At 36.2% G+C, this 18,066-nt stretch overlaps 1 protein-coding gene across 2 annotated transcripts in view; it reads right to left on the bottom strand.

The window, feature by feature from the left end:
• Window positions 1-299: 299 nt before the first annotated feature.
• The window catches only part of LOC121378414 (cytochrome c oxidase assembly protein COX11, mitochondrial-like), a 76,471-nt gene continuing 58,704 nt past the window's right edge, over window positions 300-18,066 (bottom strand). For both annotated transcript variants that reach the window (XM_041506576.1, XM_041506577.1), the window contains exons 6-7: window positions 3,771-3,919; window positions 300-2,383 (exon numbers count right to left, since the gene is read on the bottom strand). In XM_041506576.1, the coding sequence (XP_041362510.1) occupies window positions 3,773-3,919 (147 nt within the window). In that variant the 3' untranslated portion in view covers window positions 300-2,383; window positions 3,771-3,772. The remainder of the gene's footprint in view (window positions 2,384-3,770; window positions 3,920-18,066) is intronic.

Below are 18,066 nucleotides of genomic sequence, written 5' to 3'. Positions count from 1 at the left end.
TTTTTTATATACACCTTCCCACAGACAGAAAAGGACATGTCACGGCCTTTGTCCAGTTATGGTGCACTGGTTGGAACAAGAAAAAACCTAATCAGCTGAATGGAGGTGGTTCGATCCTGCAATGCAAGCACCTCAAGCGAGCACTCAACCAACTGAGCTAAATCCTGCCCCCAGAGGGCAATTAATGCATATCCCAATCACCACCCATACATATACATATATGGTCATGTGTCTTAGGTCTCTTGAAAAGTTTTACTGGGTTTTACTATACTTCTATGTTAGGTATAACACAATACAAGTTCATTCAATAGTTTAATAATAATAATAATGCACATACATACAGAGTTATTATTTTTAATTCATGAAGGTTATAAAAACACATAATACAATCATTAACATTCAAGCTTTTTACCTAAAACACAATCTGAAAATTAAGATATAATAAAGCAATACACAAGATTCAAACCTCATTTACACAGAACTTTAAGAATTGCTGGTTTGTACAAAGGTGATCTTATGTTGAAAATCTGGTTGTCAAGTGTGATTAAACAAAAAATCCTTTGCAGAGTATTATGGGGTTTTTTTTTGCTTTCACCAGAAATAAATTTTGACAAGCTAAGACCATGAAAAATGTCCATTCAGTACCTGGCTAGGTAATGAAAAATAAAGTAGCTTTTTCATTCATGCTTTAACATAAACATCAATTTGACGTTTTTGCACCTTAAGAATATCCAGTTGTATAATTGTGCTCGACACTTATACTGCAGAAAACTAAAACGATTCAATAGTTTTTTTCTATTTTAACGGTTTGGTTTTCAAAGGTAAAACAGATGTCAAATACACACATTAAGTTGAAGTATTGGTAGTAGGATTTTAATTTTCACATCAGTAGACACCTGACTGAAATACACAAAAGTTATTCAGGGGATTGCATTTAGTTTTATTCAGAGAAGTTTCACTATAATTTCAATGTTTTTTCATTATATACAACAAAGCCATCAGTAAAGTTTAAACTGTCACAGACTACTGTAATCTTTCAAAGCAATGTAGCACCCAAATATTTTGAAAGATGTTTTTTTATTTATTTATATAAACTAGTACATTTCTGGCTAATACTGTATTTAATTTTTTCAAAACAGTTGAATGCGAAAAGGATACTAATTTTTTTTCTCCAAAAATGGTTAATTTGCATCCCGACCCATTCCATGAAACACCTGTAATAAAAAAACATATATTTTTTTATCCTATTGATTATCACAGCTTTCGTGATTTGGTTATGGACAGTCTCAACATGTCTAGGGCCCGATTTTACGAAGCGATCGGAGCGCTAACATAACTTTAAGACTAAGTGCATAACTACCTTAAGGTGATCTTAGTGCTAAGATCGCGTCGTTAAATGGGGCCCAGGGCCCCGTTTTACAAAATGATTTTAGTGCTAAGATTAATGTAAGTGCATAACTACCGTATTGACTTAAGGTGATCTTAGTGCTAAGATAGTTTTGTGAAACGGGGCTCAGAGGTATAAATCTGATATGATTTGTTTTTGTCCATTTTAGAACAGATTTCCATTTTTAGAACTAGTTAAAATTTCCATTTCAGCATGAAAATCTGTATTGTTATTTTGCCACACAGTATTGTCCATTTCTATGTTCCGGTTTGCCTTTTACCACACATCAGAAAACAAAGTATTGTAATCAGTATACTATTGTAAATACACCACTAATAAATAGCTCACTTTTCGGTAGCATTTCTCTCAGTAAATTTAATTTTTTTAATAGCACTTCTTTCAGTAATGTTTGTTTTTTGGTAGCACTTTTCTCAGTAATTTTGCTTTTTCAATAGCACTTCCCTCAGTAATTTTTCTTTTTCAGTAGCACTTCTCTCCGTAATTTTCCTTTTTTGTAGCTAATCCAAAACCATGTTTGATAAATAAAGACATCACTCCCCAGAACCTTGTTCAAGGACAGTTATTTTCGATTCCCCTTAGCTTGTAAATTTATATGGTATCATCATGGTAATATCTTAAATAGCTCCCCATATTCTAAGTTAGGGAAGCAATGAATCACTCCCCTCAATTCTTTTTCATGTCTATGTCTGATGTTTATAGATGTAAACCAACAAGGGTGACTTTTACTGCAGTATACAACATTTTACAGTCCTGCAAAAAAACAGACATCAACAGAGTCTTTGATGTAGTTAATAACACGGTTTAGTATCAAAGCCAAGTGTAATTGGTTTGAGAGCAGATAAAAAGAAACATTTAATTCTATCTCCACAGTCTCGGTATTAGATTTGTCTTCATATTGTTAATGGCTGCTGAAGTTCCACATTGAAATGTTCCAGTTTTTCAGTTTCATTGACGATTAATCTCTTCAGAAAAGCCCTACAAAGACAGAAGAGAAACAAAATTATTGTCATAAAAAGATATATTTAAAGAAAGAAAAATGTTGTTGTTTTTGGTGGTGAACTGTTAAGTCTGTACTGCAGTGGGCAATGGCGTAGGAAGGTGCCAAAAAGTGGGGGACATGCACACACCACACATACAGACACACACACACACACACACACACACACACACACGCATATAAATACATGTATAAATATATAAAAACCATCGTTGCTGATACAAAGTGGGGGCATATGTCCCCTTGCTCCCCCACTTTCTACGCCAGTGTTGGATATACATTAATTTAGTATTTGGCCTTCTCGTTTTAGCCAGCACAACACAGCTGGTGTAACAAAGGCTGTGGTATGTACTATCCTGTCTGTAGGATGCTGCATATAAAAGATCCCTTGCTGCTAATTGAAAAGAGTAGCCCATTGTGTGGTGTCAGCGGGTTTCCCCTCTCATTATCTGTGTGGTCCTTAACCATTAGTCCAATGCCATATAACCGTAATTAAAATGTGTTGAGTGTGTTGTTAAATAAAATATTCTTTCCTTCAGTATTTGGCCAGTAGAGAATGAAAAAGGAAATGCTGTATTTAATGATATACTCAACACGTTTTTATACATGGTTATATATGGCATTGGACAAATGATTAAAGACCACACAGGTAATGAGAAAGAATCCCCACTGTCATTACCCTATGGTTTAAACTTTTCAATTAGCAGCAAAGGATAAGTAATAGATACAGTGAAACCCCTCAAAACCGGACCCTCTGTAAACTGGAATTCCTTCAAAATCAGACATTTTTCATGGTCCCTTTTTAAACATCAGAAAAGAACCTATCTAAACCGGATACCCCTTAAAACAAGACTTTTTACTTGGTTCCATGGGTGTCCAGTTTAGAGGGGTAGAGATAGCACAATGGGCCCACCGACAGGGATCGATCCCAGATATACCAGTCGTGGTACACTGGCTGGAATGAGAAATAGCCCAAAGGGCCTACTGATGGGGATCGATCCCAAATATACCAGTCGTGGTACACTGGCTGGAACGAGAAATAGCCCAATGTTGCCACCGACGGGGATCGATCCCAGATATACCAGGCATGGTGCACTGGCTGGAACAAGAAATAGCACAATGGGCCTACTGACGGGGATCGATCCCAGATATACCAGGCATGGTGCATTGGCTGGAACGAGAAATAGCCCAATGTTGCCACCGACGGGGATCGATCCCAGATATACCAGGCATGGTGCACTGGCTGGAACGAGAAATAGCCCAATGGGCCTACTGACGGGGATCGATCCTAGACTGACCACACATCAAGCGAGTGCTTTACCACTGGGCTACGTCCCACTCTATAAGTGTGTTTAAAATACTGACCATCATGATGTCATGTATCCAGGCAGTGGAAGCTTCAGGCCTTCCTTAGCCTCAAAAAACGTGTACGACAGAGTGATCGTGTCCACTTTCTGTAACTTGGGATCCTCCGCAAACTCGGGGTCAATGTAGAAAAACACCGGCATGTCAACCTGCAAAAAGAGAAAAAAGATATTAGCTGATAATGCTTTCCATTACCCAGTATCCAAAGATTATAGTTTAAAAAAAAAAGAAAAAACAAAACAAAACAAGAATTATAGTTATATAATTAATTTTTAATAATTTTGCATAGATATTTCAACAAGCAGAGTACTGCTAAAGCAATACATGTTCCCTACTGGGCCCAACAAATTATTGTATCTCCTAAGTTCAAGGACCATAACTCTGTTAAAAAAATGGGTTAATTAACTTGAAAGTTAAACTTAATCTGTAACAGTATATGATAAAGCAATATACATGTACAACATTTCATCAGGTATTGGAGAAAAAGTTCAGGAAAACAATTTTTTATATCTCCTAAGTTCAAGGGATATAACTGTGTGAAAAATGGGTCATGAAAATCAAACTTGATATGTAATAGTACATTGTAAAGCCATACACAAAATTTCAGCTCAATATTTTGAGGCACTGGGGCAAAAAGGTCTGAAAAACTAATTTCTGCATCTTCATAGTTCAAAAGCCATAACTCTATCAAAAATGTGTAAATCGTCATGAAAGTAAAACTTGATTTGGAATGGTAAAGATCTACATAAAAAGTTCATCTCAATGTCTCAACACACTGTGAAAAAACATCCAGAAAACTATGTCAGACAAATGGACAGACAGACGGACAGACAGACAGACAGACGAAACCTATAGTCTCCTCCAATTGGACTGGTAGGGGCTAAAAACAACAACAAAACAACAACAAAAAACACAATAACAACAACAACCTCTGAAAACAAACAAAAATAATTTGAATGCTTCTTTCACTGGGCATGATCACTTAATGAAAAATCTTTTGGATTACACATTAAGGATAAAAATTACAAAAATCCCCACCCCTAAACAATTAAGTATGGCTGGTGGGTGGGGTGGAACTGTGGGTTTTGTTTATCACAATGATTTCAGGAAGTAGCAATATTGATTAAAAGAAAGGTAATAAACACATTTTTCAGTGAAAGTTGAAACAAGGCACATTGATTTATATACAGGTTACCATGGAAATGGATAGACATGATTACTTACCGAGTATAAAAGCGAAACTAGTTCTGTTGTTGATTTCTGTAGTGTTTTTATGCTACACCCATATAAAACATTGATTAAAATCACAGCTCTTGGGGTGTTGGCAGCTATCATGTTTGTTAATCTAGTGGAGACAAAGTTTGTTTGGCTTAACAACACCACTAGAACACATTGATTTATTAACCATTGGCTATTGGATGTCAAACATTTGGTAATTGTTTTACATAGTCTTAGAGAGGAAACCCGCTATACTTTTCTATTAGTAGAAAGGGATGTTTTATATGCACCAATGCACAGACAGGATAGTACATACCACTGCTTTTGGTATACCAGTAGTGGTGCACTGGCTAGAGTGAGAAATAGCTCAATGGGCCTACCAATGAGTATTGATCCTAAAGTGATCACACATCAGGCCATTGGTGTACAAATATTCAAAGCATCATGGTCATTTTATCTTTGAGCTTTTGCTAAGGGATGCCATACTCAACATTACAAAATTTACACCTATGTTGCCTAAAAATGGATCTTGCAAAAAAAAAACAACCCATAAAAACAAATCTGAACAGCCATTTTTACCTCTTGCTGTAAATTAATATTTGAAGATGAGTAAGACATCCAAGTGTTATATTAAGGTTTATTGAAATTCCAGATATGATATAAGATCTGACAAGAATAGCAGGTGCAGGTTATTATCTCTGCTGCGTCTGCGCACTGTTCACCATCGAGTCAGACACTACTGCCCCAGAACTTTTAATAACATGGAGGATACAGCTGGGCTGAGTTTCCAACTAAAAATAAATTAAGTGCTACATGGGGTCTGTCTGTATACTGTAACATAAATCAATTCTCTTGGTGTAAGAATAACAGTTCTAATTCCCAGGTAACATAAAACCAAAATACATGCAATTCTTTTAGTGTGTTTACAAAATAACACATTCTTAATTCCAGCTGCATGCTTCATATTTTTACATTTATAGCCACCATTAAATATCTATTAACACTAAGTTTACAATTTAAAGTTTGTGTTTAATGACACCACTAGAGCACATGTATATACACACAATATACATGTATTAACTATAAGCTGTTGGATGTCAAACATATCGGTAATTTTTACTCTTAGTCTTCAGAGAAAACCTACTACCTTTTTCCATCAGCAGCAAGGGTCTTTTATACACTTTCCCACAGGACAGCACATTCCACAGCTTTTCTATTGATACTAAGACAAGTAATAATGGAGAGTTAAAGTCCCCTGCACCAACCCCACAAAAAACTTTACAGACAGTGATAATTATTAAACATGTAACTTGAACTTCCCAAGGGGCAGGACGTAGCCAAGTGGTAAATAGCCCATGTGATGCACGGTCGGTCTAGATTGATCCCCGGCGGTGGGTCTATTGGGCTATTTCTTGTTCCAGCCAGTCCACGACAACTGGTATATCAAAGGCAGTCGTATGTGCTATCCTGTCTGTGTGATGGTGCATATAAAAGCTCACTTGCTATTATTGAAAAAAATGTAGCAGGTTTCTTCTCTAAGACTATATGTCAAAATTACCAAATGTTTGACATCCAATAGCCAATGATTAATTAATCAATGTACTCTAGTGGTGTTGTTAAGCAAAACAAACTTCTTCTTTTTTCTTTTTTTTTAAACTTAATTATATTCATCCCCTAAACATGCACTTAACTACACAAATTGATTTCAATATACTGTGAAACCCCTCTAAACTAGACACCTATGGGACCAAGTAAAAAGTTTTGTTTTTCCCCATCTAAGATTTTGGTCTAATTTATTATCAAATATATTCACCAGATTGAATTCCAAAGCATATTAAATAAATTGGTGAATGAACAGCATAAACCCAACTGTATAGAGTCATTCTGTAGCTGTTTAACACAAGTATGACTACATTTGCCATTACAGGGGTTGCTAAGCTACGGAAGTGCACCAAACCGTGTACATGTTCATAATACATGCATGTGGAACATCCCGACACATTTTGAAAGAGGGTCAAACACAGAAAGGCTTGGAGAATGACAAAAACATCTGGAGGAAGGAAGACCAACTTACTGACTGACATAACCAGGAATCTCATGATGTAGAGAGGCCTGGCAAGAAGTAACTTTACACCAGAATGGCACATAAAGCAAACATGCCAGATGTTTAAGAAAAAAATATATGTGTACAATAAGCTTTGAAGATCTGGCTGGCCTTGGCCCTATACTTTAATAAATAAAAACATAAAAAATAATAATATTAAAAAACTCACAAAAACAACACTCAAACAAACAAACAAAAAAACAAACTAACATGAAGAAAATGACAGGAATATTTATTATTGATTTAACAGCAACAACCCTGTGTTTAATCCACTGCTATTTGGTTTTGAAATTTTAATAAATGTGACACTTGGTCCAAACCTTTTTTAGAGAAGAAACTTGTCACTACAAAGGCTATACATGTATCTAAAAAAAGTACTGTTTTCCCATACATCAGATGATGCATAGCATTACATTAATTTATCGTTCCAGCCAGTACACCACGACTGGTATATCAAAGGCTATGGTATGTGCTGTCCTGTCTGTACAATGGTGCATATAAAAGATTGTTTGCTATAAATATAAAAATGTAGCAGGTTTCCTCTCTAAGACTATATGTCCTAATTACCAAATGTTTGACATCCAACAGTCAATGATTAATAAATCAGTGTGCTCTAGTAGTATTATTAAACAAAAGAAACTTTAAGCTTTACATTAATTCGATATCCCATTCTAAAGCACCGGATGGAATTGAAAATAGTACAATGGATCACTAATTACTAAACATTAACCTTTGTCCTAAATAGCCCAAACCTGCTGTTTATCCCTTGTCCTATATAGCCCAGACCTGCTGTTTAACCCTTGTCCTAGATAGCCCAGACCGGTTGTTTAACCCGTGTCCTATATAGCCCAGACTTGCTGTTTAACCCTTGTCCTAGATAGCCCAGACCGGTTGTTTAACCAGTGTCCTATATAGCCCAGACCTGCTGTTTAACCCTTGTCCTAGATAGCCCAGACCTTGCTGTTTAACCCTTGTCCTAGATAGCCCAGACCTGCTGTTTAACCCTTGTCCTAGATAGCCCAGACCTGTAGTTTAACCCTTGTCCTAGATAGCCCAGACCTGCTGTTTAACCCTTGTCCTAGATAGCCCAGACCTGCTGTTTAACCCTTGTCCTAGATAGCCCAGACCTGCTGTTTAGCCCTTGTCCTAGATAGCCCAGACCTTGCTGTTTAACCCTTGTCCTAGATAGCCCAGACCTGCTGTTTAGCCCTTGTCCCAGATAGCCCAGACCTTGCTGTTTAACCCTTGTCCTAGATAGCCCAGACCTTGCTGTTTAACCCTTGTCCTAGATAGCCCAGACCTGACGTTTAGCCCTTGTCCTAGATAGCCCAGACCTGTAGTTTAACCCTTGTCCTAAATAGCCCAGACCTGCTGTTTAGCCCTTGTCCTAGATAGCCCAGATCTGCAGTTTAACCCTTGTCCTAGATAGCCCAGACCTGCTGTTTAACCCTTGTCCTAGATAGCCCAGACCTTGTCGGTTAAGCTTTGTCCTAGATAGCCAGACCTGTAGTTTAACCCTTGTCCTAGATAGCCCAGACCTGCAGTTTAACCCTTGTCCTAGATAGCCCAGACCTTGCCAGTTAAGTCTTGTCCTAGATAGCCCAGACCTGTAGTTTAACCCTTGTCTTAGATAGCCCAGACCTGCAGTTTAACCCTTGTCCTAGATAGCCCAGACCTGCAGTTTAACCCTTGTCCTAGATAGCCCATACCTTGCTGTTTAACCCTTGTCCTAGATAGCCCAGACCTGCAGTTTAACCCTTGTCCTAGATAGACCATACCTTGCTGTTTAACCCATGTTCTAGATAGCTTCCCTTAGAATGTGAATTTATATGGCATCAATATGGTAATATCTTAAATGGCTCTCCATAATCTAAGCTAGTGGACCAGTTAGTCACTCCCCACATTTTTCTTCACATCGAGATCTAATAGACAGCTCAAATAACCAAGGTGTCTGTACAGGATAGTCACCACAACTGGTCAAAGGTTGTATCATGTGCTTTCCTGTTTGTGGGAAACTCCATATAAAAGATCCCTTGTTGCATTAGGAAAACTGTAGCGGGTTTCCTCTGATGACTACGTGTCATAATTATCAAATGTTCGACATCCAATAGCCGATGATTAATTAATCAATGTGCTCTAATGGTGTTGTTAAACAAAAGAAAACTTCTTTTTTGTGTGTGTAAAGGATAGTGTGCTCAAACATTCACTGGATATAAGAATAAAATAAATTAGAAATGAAATACATTTGGAAGAAACAGGAACACCTATCTGGATAGATCTACAAAGACATGAATCCTACAGTGCCCACATCTTAGACAGCCACTCTAATCTATCAGAGAACTACACTTGTAATTACCATTCCATGATGCCAACAGACACAACACAGATTACAGAAAACCAAGACTTACAGGACTGGTCTTACAGAATTAATCAAAGAAAACCCAGCTTCCAAACACACCTATGTATTAAGACATTAATATTTCATTACAGTTCTATTAATATCATGTGCTTCGCTGGTGTGCTCTTTAGCGCATGTTTTATTCAAGCCACCGGTCACCAAACCAAACACTACTTTGGTAACTCAGCAGTTTTAATCTTGCTTCCACAGAGAGGTGCAGAAGGAAAAGTTTAAGTTTGTTTTGTTTAATAACACAACCAGAGCACGTTGATTTATTAATCACCAGATATTAGATGTGAAACCTTTGATAACTCTGATAAATAGTCTTAGAGGAAATCAAGTACATTTTTCCACTAGCAGCAGAGGGTCTTTAATATGCACTTTCCCACTGACAGAACAACTCATACTATGGCCCCCGTCCTCGGTGGCGCAGTGGTTAAGCCATCGGATTATAGGCTGGTAGGTACAGTGTTCGCAGCCCAGTACTGGCACCAACCCAGAGCGAGTTCTTACGGTCTCAATGGGTAGGTGTAAGGCCACTACACCCTCTTCTCTCATACTAACAACTAACCAACTAACAACTAACCCACTGTCCTGGACAGACAGCCCAGATAGCTGAGGTGTGTGCCCAGGACAGCATACTTGAATCTTAATTGGATATAAGCACGAAAATAAGTTGAAATGAAATACCATGGCCTTTGATATAACCACCGTGAGGTACTGGTTAAATTGTGACAGGAAACCAAAACCAATCGGAGGAAAGGTCGACAGAGGGGATTCTTACCAACACTGTGCTGTACTATCCTGTCTGCATATAAAAGATCCCTTGCTGCTAATTGAAATGAGTAGCCCATTATCTGTGTGGTCGTTAACAATATGTCAGATGCCACATGACCATAATTAAAATGCACTGAGTACATAGTTAAATAAAACATTTTTTTTCCTTACTTCATTTTGCTGCAGCTGCCAGTCAGGCAATGTAAAAATATAGCGCGTGTTCTATGTTATCTGTTGCCAGGTCTGTAGTTTGTGCCACGGCATAAACGTGATGTGCTTTGTCATTTTCGATACAGTGTGTGTTTCATTTTCAACTGGTTCCATACTCGCCATCCCAGACCCAGGCACAGCTTCAGTGTGTTTTGGGCCTTAGGCATCAAAGAACAGTTAACTGTTTCTCAGTTGTATGCATTGTGTGTGCAATGTAATGCTTTTATGGCATTACAATACCAGTCGTACGACTAATTAACTGTATGCATTATGCTTGCAATGTAATGCTATAATAGTAGGGAGACAAATACCGGTCAATTGATTAATACTAACCGAAACCAGTTCAGGACTTGTGCTTATACATTTTATTAAAATTTTATCTCCGGGTGTCTTTTTTTTTTTTGCAGGGCAGAAGCAATATCATGATTTTCCATGACTTTTTATTGAAAATCATTTTTCCAGACCTAGATTTTTAAATCTCAAATTCCATGACTTTCCAAGTTTTCCATTGGGGGTGAAAACCTTGAGAAATTGAAATAAATTTTATAGTTGTAAAATACTTTAAGACAGAAAGCAAAAGCAGCTCATAAACTGGATCTTCAGAAAGCATACTGTGAATTTTGAGCTTCACTTGCTGCTTGCTCTCTGTCAATTCTGAGCATTGAATTCAAAAACTGTAAGCAATAAAGAACCTAAAGCAACATGCTGTTCATTTATAACAGTCAAGGTTGATACAATAACAAGTGTGCCCCCAGCTCCCACTAACACCATCTTTGGTTCCTTTGGCTTATTATGTTTTAAGCTTGGTTATAAGTACTTGCATGAACAACTCCATTCAGAAGTGAGTGTTCTTGAATAATCACAAGCACTAACCTTCCTGAACACATACACTGTAACCAAATAAAAGAACATCACTGGTAGATGTTTAACTCCTGTCATGGATGGAAGAGCCAGCCAAGGCTGGCTCTTGCGCCCACGACAGGCGTGCGCTACAACAGCTTGCTCTGAATGTGCACGTAAAACCCTATGACATGACATGACACGTTTAATGTCACGGTCAAAGGATAAAAAAAAAAGTGTACTGTTGTAATAATAAAAAACTAGTCACGTATGATAAATGTATTTTTTATTTTTATTTTTGTGAATTAAAGTGAGTGTTGTCAGTGTTGGTTGTTTTTTAATTCAATCATTCATATTTAATTTATTTTCTTAATTATATCACTTAAAGTTCAAGCAAATTGTTCTTATTGGGTATACACCTCAGTTAGCTGGATTTTGTTTTCAATGACATCACTAGAAGACATTGATTAATTAATCATCGGCTATTGGATGTCAAACATTTGATAATTCTGACACGTAGTCATCAGAGGAAACACGCTATATTTTTGCTAATGCAGCATGGGATCTTTTATATGCATTTTCCCACAGACAGGAAAGCACATACCACGGCCTTCCACCAGTTGTGATGCACTGGTTGAAATGGGCAAACAGGTAGTTGGGTTGTCTACAGCTGTCCAGGACAAAACAGCCTGCAAATTTAGCTGGATTTTATGATTCCACTGAATTCCAGAGTTTGAGTCAGAAGCGTAAGATTACTGTACGAGATGGAATCCCAAAATATCTATATTAACTCATTTTTATGATTCCAGCAGTATCCTGTAAAAAAAAAAACCCACCAAAGTCAATGCATGCAGAGTTAACTTGTTTGAGAAAAGTCAAGTGTAGTTAATTACAAAGCCAATGCTCCACAACTGGTGTAATAAATGCTGAGGTATGTAATATACCATCTGTGAGATCGTGCATATAAAATATCACTTGCTGCTAATAAAAAAAAAGTAGCTCATGGAGTGGGTTTCTGTCTAATTATATCTATGATCCTTAACCATACATCCGATACTATATAACTGTTAATAAAATGTGCTGAGTGTAGTGTTAAATGAAACATTTTCTTCTTTCTGTGAATTACATTTCACTTCCCTACTAAACTGTGCTTTCACTCTCGAATCTAGAATGAAGTCTGTACTGTGATTTGAACCCAGACACTACCACTGGGATATAAAACCAGCGTCTACCAGCAATGAACTTGATGGCTTAACCAATACATCACTAAGACCTACATGTTTTAAAAGAATGGGGTAAAAAAAATGACATAAAGTTTGATAAACTGCATAATCATACACTTTGATAAATTACATCATCAAACATGTCCCCCATTAAAAAGCAACAGTTTTTTTACTCTGCTCTTATGTGCAACAGACTGGAAGAAATGCCATTTAATATGCTCAATTCAACTACACAGCAATTACCATTCATACGGGACTGCAAAAATAAAATTAACACAAGAAAGCAGCGGCGACAATCAGAACCGCGTGGCTGCTGGAGAAGTCAACTATGACTTTCCACCAACATCCTGGTGCTTTGTGCTACCTCAAGAATAAAGACGGTCACTGTGAATGAATCATGTTTTTGCACACTGTAGTGTTAACTGTATACAGAAAATGGTTTGTGAACAGCTTTCAGATATTGCCAATAGAAAGTGTTTCATTTGAGGATAGTGTTGTAAATACACATGTATGAGTACTTCCTGGTCAGGTCTGCACGATTTCATGTTGTTGGATTGTTTTTATAAGGTTTTTTTTTTTTTTAATTCATTGTAACAACAATAAAGCCTATCCCAAAAGTACATTTGTGACACCTTCAAAATAAATATCTTTATTAATCAGATGTTTTGTGAAATTCGGGAAGTAGTATTATTTCTTACATCATGCCAATCCTAAAGTGGCACCACTACATTTTCAACTTAGAACTGATCATTGAAAGATCAGTTAAAATAAAGTTGAAATAATCTAGCTTTGTCAAGCTAAAAGTTATCTTTAGTTGTTTACATACATGGAATTATTATAAAGCTATGATATGTGTTATAAAGTTCTAATGAATTAAGTAGCTACTACAAAGTCTTTACAGTCTGTAATAAAATTACATAGTTAAGTAAATACAATGCTAGTTATGCTGGTATTATACCAGGTTTGAATAGTCATCTGTTATGAGCATTGCTCAACTGCTGGTTGTGTTATAACTAATATATGTCACATGCATTATTTACTTAAAGAATTGTTTAACATTTGCCAGGTCCATAAATACATTAACCATAACACTGAATGAAGTGGCAATGCTTCTTAATCAGATTTAAAACCTACTACATGTATAAACAATTACAATTTTTGGTGGTGATAATTATTAGGAAAGGAAAGAAAGGTTGTTTAATAATACATGTACCATGAAATGCTGTTTTAAAATATTTTTTATTATGTGTAAAATGTATAATCGTTGTCACTTGGGTTGGGTTTTGGGGGGGTTTTTCGGGGTGGTAAAATTTCTTCCTATTTTTTTAAATTATTTTTATTTATTTATTTATTTATTTAATAAATTTACTTTACTTTACTTTACTTTACTTTACTTTACAAGGCACAACTTAAGTACCAGTAATGTTTTACATGTACTTTCCCACAGACACAGTGGCAGGGAACATGGAATGGTCAAGATTTCCAATGGATGACTGTGGTTAAACAAACCTATGACCATCTGAAATCGTACGCGGAGCTAAATTTCAATCTGACACATATCATTAGACAGCAGAACATGTTTACATGTCTGGAGGATAAGTGAAAACTTGAGGTCAGGAAGTGACCTTCAAATGACCAGCAACACACACTGGCCATGGATAGGTAGATAAGGAAGTCATGTTTCCTCCTCCAGTGACAGAATACTTCCGAAAAGGCCTACAACTGTCAGGGTACCAAGCACCAAGTACATGTGTAACTTCAAGTGTCATGTCCTATCACTATGATCTAATTTTTCAACATCATGAGCTTTCGTCTTTCAAGAACCAAGCTTGCATGATAACCTGGCTATCACACAATTTAGTTTAAATAAACTAAATCAATATTCATTATAAACATCTTTGTACCATACATTTAATATTAAAGTGACAGATTCTAGTTTTTAAACAATATGGCAATGGCTTATTTTTCGCACTTGGAGCCATTTTTCGGTAATTGAAATCACTCATTATATAGATTTTATTGTTTAGATTATCTATTTCAGTACATCTGAAGAGTTTCTATATGCATTTTCTATATTTTTTTAAATGCACATACCTCTGAGAAATAATGGATATAAATAAGATCTCTAGTCTATTTTTAAGGGTTTTTCCCTGTTTAAACATCACAGATTCTTCTTCATTGTAACTTTATCTGAATGTGTTTCTATTTTCATGAGTTGAAAGTACTATAGGGATTGCAGCTTGAACAGTTTTATTGCTATATGAAAAGCATGTCATGCATAATTGTTATCAACAGTTTGTCTACATTAAAAAATTGTCATACTAGATTCATCTTGCACAGAGAAAAGTACATACTATAGAAAATGTTTTGTTTTAAATTTTAAAAAAATCCTGTAAATCCAGGTAGGAAAGTATACACATACAAGATTACCTTAAAAATACATGTATACTTGTACTTGCATTCTGCCTGTAGGAAAGTCCATTTAAAACAATTTAAGCAATGTTCTAAACTCCTGTTATGTACATCGAACCAAACAGCCAATGTTTTGTTCGTGATGGGGGTATTGTTAAAATGTTCTCTCTCCTGCCTGTAAGTATACACACAAACCCATTCACTGTATGTCATTCTAGTCCAAATAAAAGATCTCTTGCCATTACAAAGTATTTTTTACTTTTACCATCTGTCGTAAAAGTTTAAATTTATTTTGTACTTTACTATTTAACATGCAAATGACATTTTATGTCATCTAGTTAAAATAAAAGAACTCTTGCCAGTATAAATAAACTATGCTTTACTTTTAGTCTGTTGTAAAAGTTTTTTGGGTTTTTTAATGTATTTTACTACATGCGTATTTAATACGCAAATTACATTTTACAATTTATACTGCCCTTTAATACCCATTAATCTTTTATATGCTAAACGTCACTACTTCCTACTGAGGGACAAGCGTTTAGTACTGTTAAACCACTTATGTTAATATTCATAATACTGTTAAATTCTGTTTTGTTCAAAACTCATTAATTTAAATGTCAGTCAGGAAATAAACTGCATCAATCACAGCAGCATTATGATCACAGCTATGCCGATGGCAATGGCAATGCCGATCCCCGCAAGCTGCACCTAATAAAAAGTGCTTAGCCAGTCACAACAAACATCCATCAAAGCTAGTCATAGGTAAACCCTGCTGGTAGGCCCACATGTAAACATCATTAACACAGTCTTAATCAAAGGATATTGAATTATTAACATTTTAAAAATTTTGACTGTGACAAATCATACATAGCAAGATAGCTTTGATTATCATAATGATGTTGAAAGTGTCATATTTTATAGATAGGGTGAATACCACCAAATCAAACCTCATAGATGACAATAGTAACATGTTGCTGAAACTACTATGAATGCAGCATTTTAATCAACAGTATATAAGAATGTAAATACTATCAACGCTCACCCTTAAAGTAACTCATAAAAAATGGCGTGGGGTGGGGTTTAAGCTGCTAGTCTTTGACTACCTTAGTTCTGCACATAAATTATTATCATATTTTTATTAGGATCTTGCACATGTTTGAAGCACAATAGGATCTGGTAAAGTGATAGCACTTCAAATTAAATTTCAGAAATTCCACCATTTTTGTATTAATTTATATTTATATTTTTATTATTATGCTTGTGTGTATATATATATATATTATATCAGACTTCCAACCAACACACGTATGTCTGAGTGTTTTTTAAACAAAGTTAAAGTTTAATGACACCACTAGAGTACATTGATTAATCATCGGCTATTGGATGTCAAACATTTGGTAATTTTTTACTAGTTTCAGAGGAAACCTGCTACATTTTTCCCATCAGAAGCATGGGATTTCTTATATGCACCATCCCAAACACAGAACAGCACATACCATGACCGTTAGTATACCTGTCATGGTGCACTGGCTGGAACCAGAAGCAGCACAATGGGCCCACCGACAGGAATCGATCCCAGACCAACTGCACATCAAGCGAGCATTTTACCATTGGGCTATGTCCTGCCCATTTGTATTATTATGCGTGTATATATATTATATATATTACATCAGACAGCCAACAAACACACATGTATGTATCAGCCTTTTTTCATACAGACAGTGCTAGCCAGTGACACTGACAAGACTAACAATTGTATGTAGCTCGCATGGCTCGCCATTTGTCAGTCTCCGAGAGATAAGATAACTGGTGCATCTTGCCAATGGCCCAGCTGTCTGTAGTCAGGTTTATAGCCAGTGCGGATCAAAGGGAAGGAATACATCTGTCTGACGGCATGCGGCATGCGGCAGCCAGACACACAGTGAGCTGATTCTGTAGCACGGGGCTTTAAACTGTTTATTTTGACACGTTCGTTTACTGGAGGTGTATATACATCAGTCAAACACTTTATTGAGTTTCACACCTCTGTGGATAGATTGCTGTAAACCAAGTAATAATAATGAGCATAGGTTATTAGTGGTTTAGTCAGTTTAATGAGGCCACTCAAAATACTGATATGTATATTCTGTACCAATGCTAAAAGGAAAATAATGTTTTAACACCACCAGGTATTTAATCAGCAACTATTTTTCCATAGTAAAATAAATCTTGAATTTTCATCTGCTCTCGCCCTGTAGATAAAAGTCGGCCCAAATTTTTTAACTGGCACTTGGGGTTTTTGGGGGGCTTTTTAATTTTTGGTGGGGGTAGGGGGTCATTCTGTAAACATATATGATGCTCAGTGTGTGGTATCTCCCAATAAATGTCCTGGAAATATAAAATAAAAAATAAAATTTCACTCACCCTCATTCTGAAATAATTCTGGATGAAAATTTAGCATTAATTTTCAAAAACCGAATATCCACATGATGAATAAAAAGTCTAGTGTTTAACAAGTATCCAGTTTATGTTGTGTGCTAATATTTAAAAGGGACCATGAAGGGTTTTGAAGAAATTCTGGTTTACAGAGGGTCTGGTTTTGAGAGGTTTCACCGATTACATGCTGCAGGGAGAAATAACCCACAGAGTTCAATAAATGAAGTTTGTCTGTTTGTTTTGTTTAACGACACCACTGGAGCACGTTGATTAATTAATCATCGGCTAATGGATGTGAAATATTTGGTAATTCAATGAATGATGTGTGTCCTATGAATCATCATAAATAATCTAAGAATGTTCATATTAAATTTTTATATAATAATTATTATTTCATGCATTCCCCAACCCCGTCTACATGCAATATGCTTGGATCTTTAAATTTTGTCCACATTTGGTGCAGTTTGTTGATAAAAGATAAAAAGATAAAACTTTATTGCATATAGACATTCCACATACGGAACTGGATGCAAAACATATGCACAAACAAGACACATACAAACATCATACTATTCTAATGACTAAATAAGGACTAATTATGGGCAATACATGTATAATCATGAACAAATTTGCATAAAGTGTGTGTGTGTGTGTGTGTGTGTGTGTGTGTGTGTGTGTGTGTGTGTGTGTGTGTGTGTG

Source organism: Gigantopelta aegis, chromosome 8, assembly GCF_016097555.1.
Source record: "Gigantopelta aegis isolate Gae_Host chromosome 8, Gae_host_genome, whole genome shotgun sequence".
Lineage (NCBI taxonomy): Eukaryota > Metazoa > Mollusca > Gastropoda > Neomphalida > Peltospiridae > Gigantopelta > Gigantopelta aegis.
This window is presented reverse-complemented; position numbering and strand designations above follow the sequence as displayed.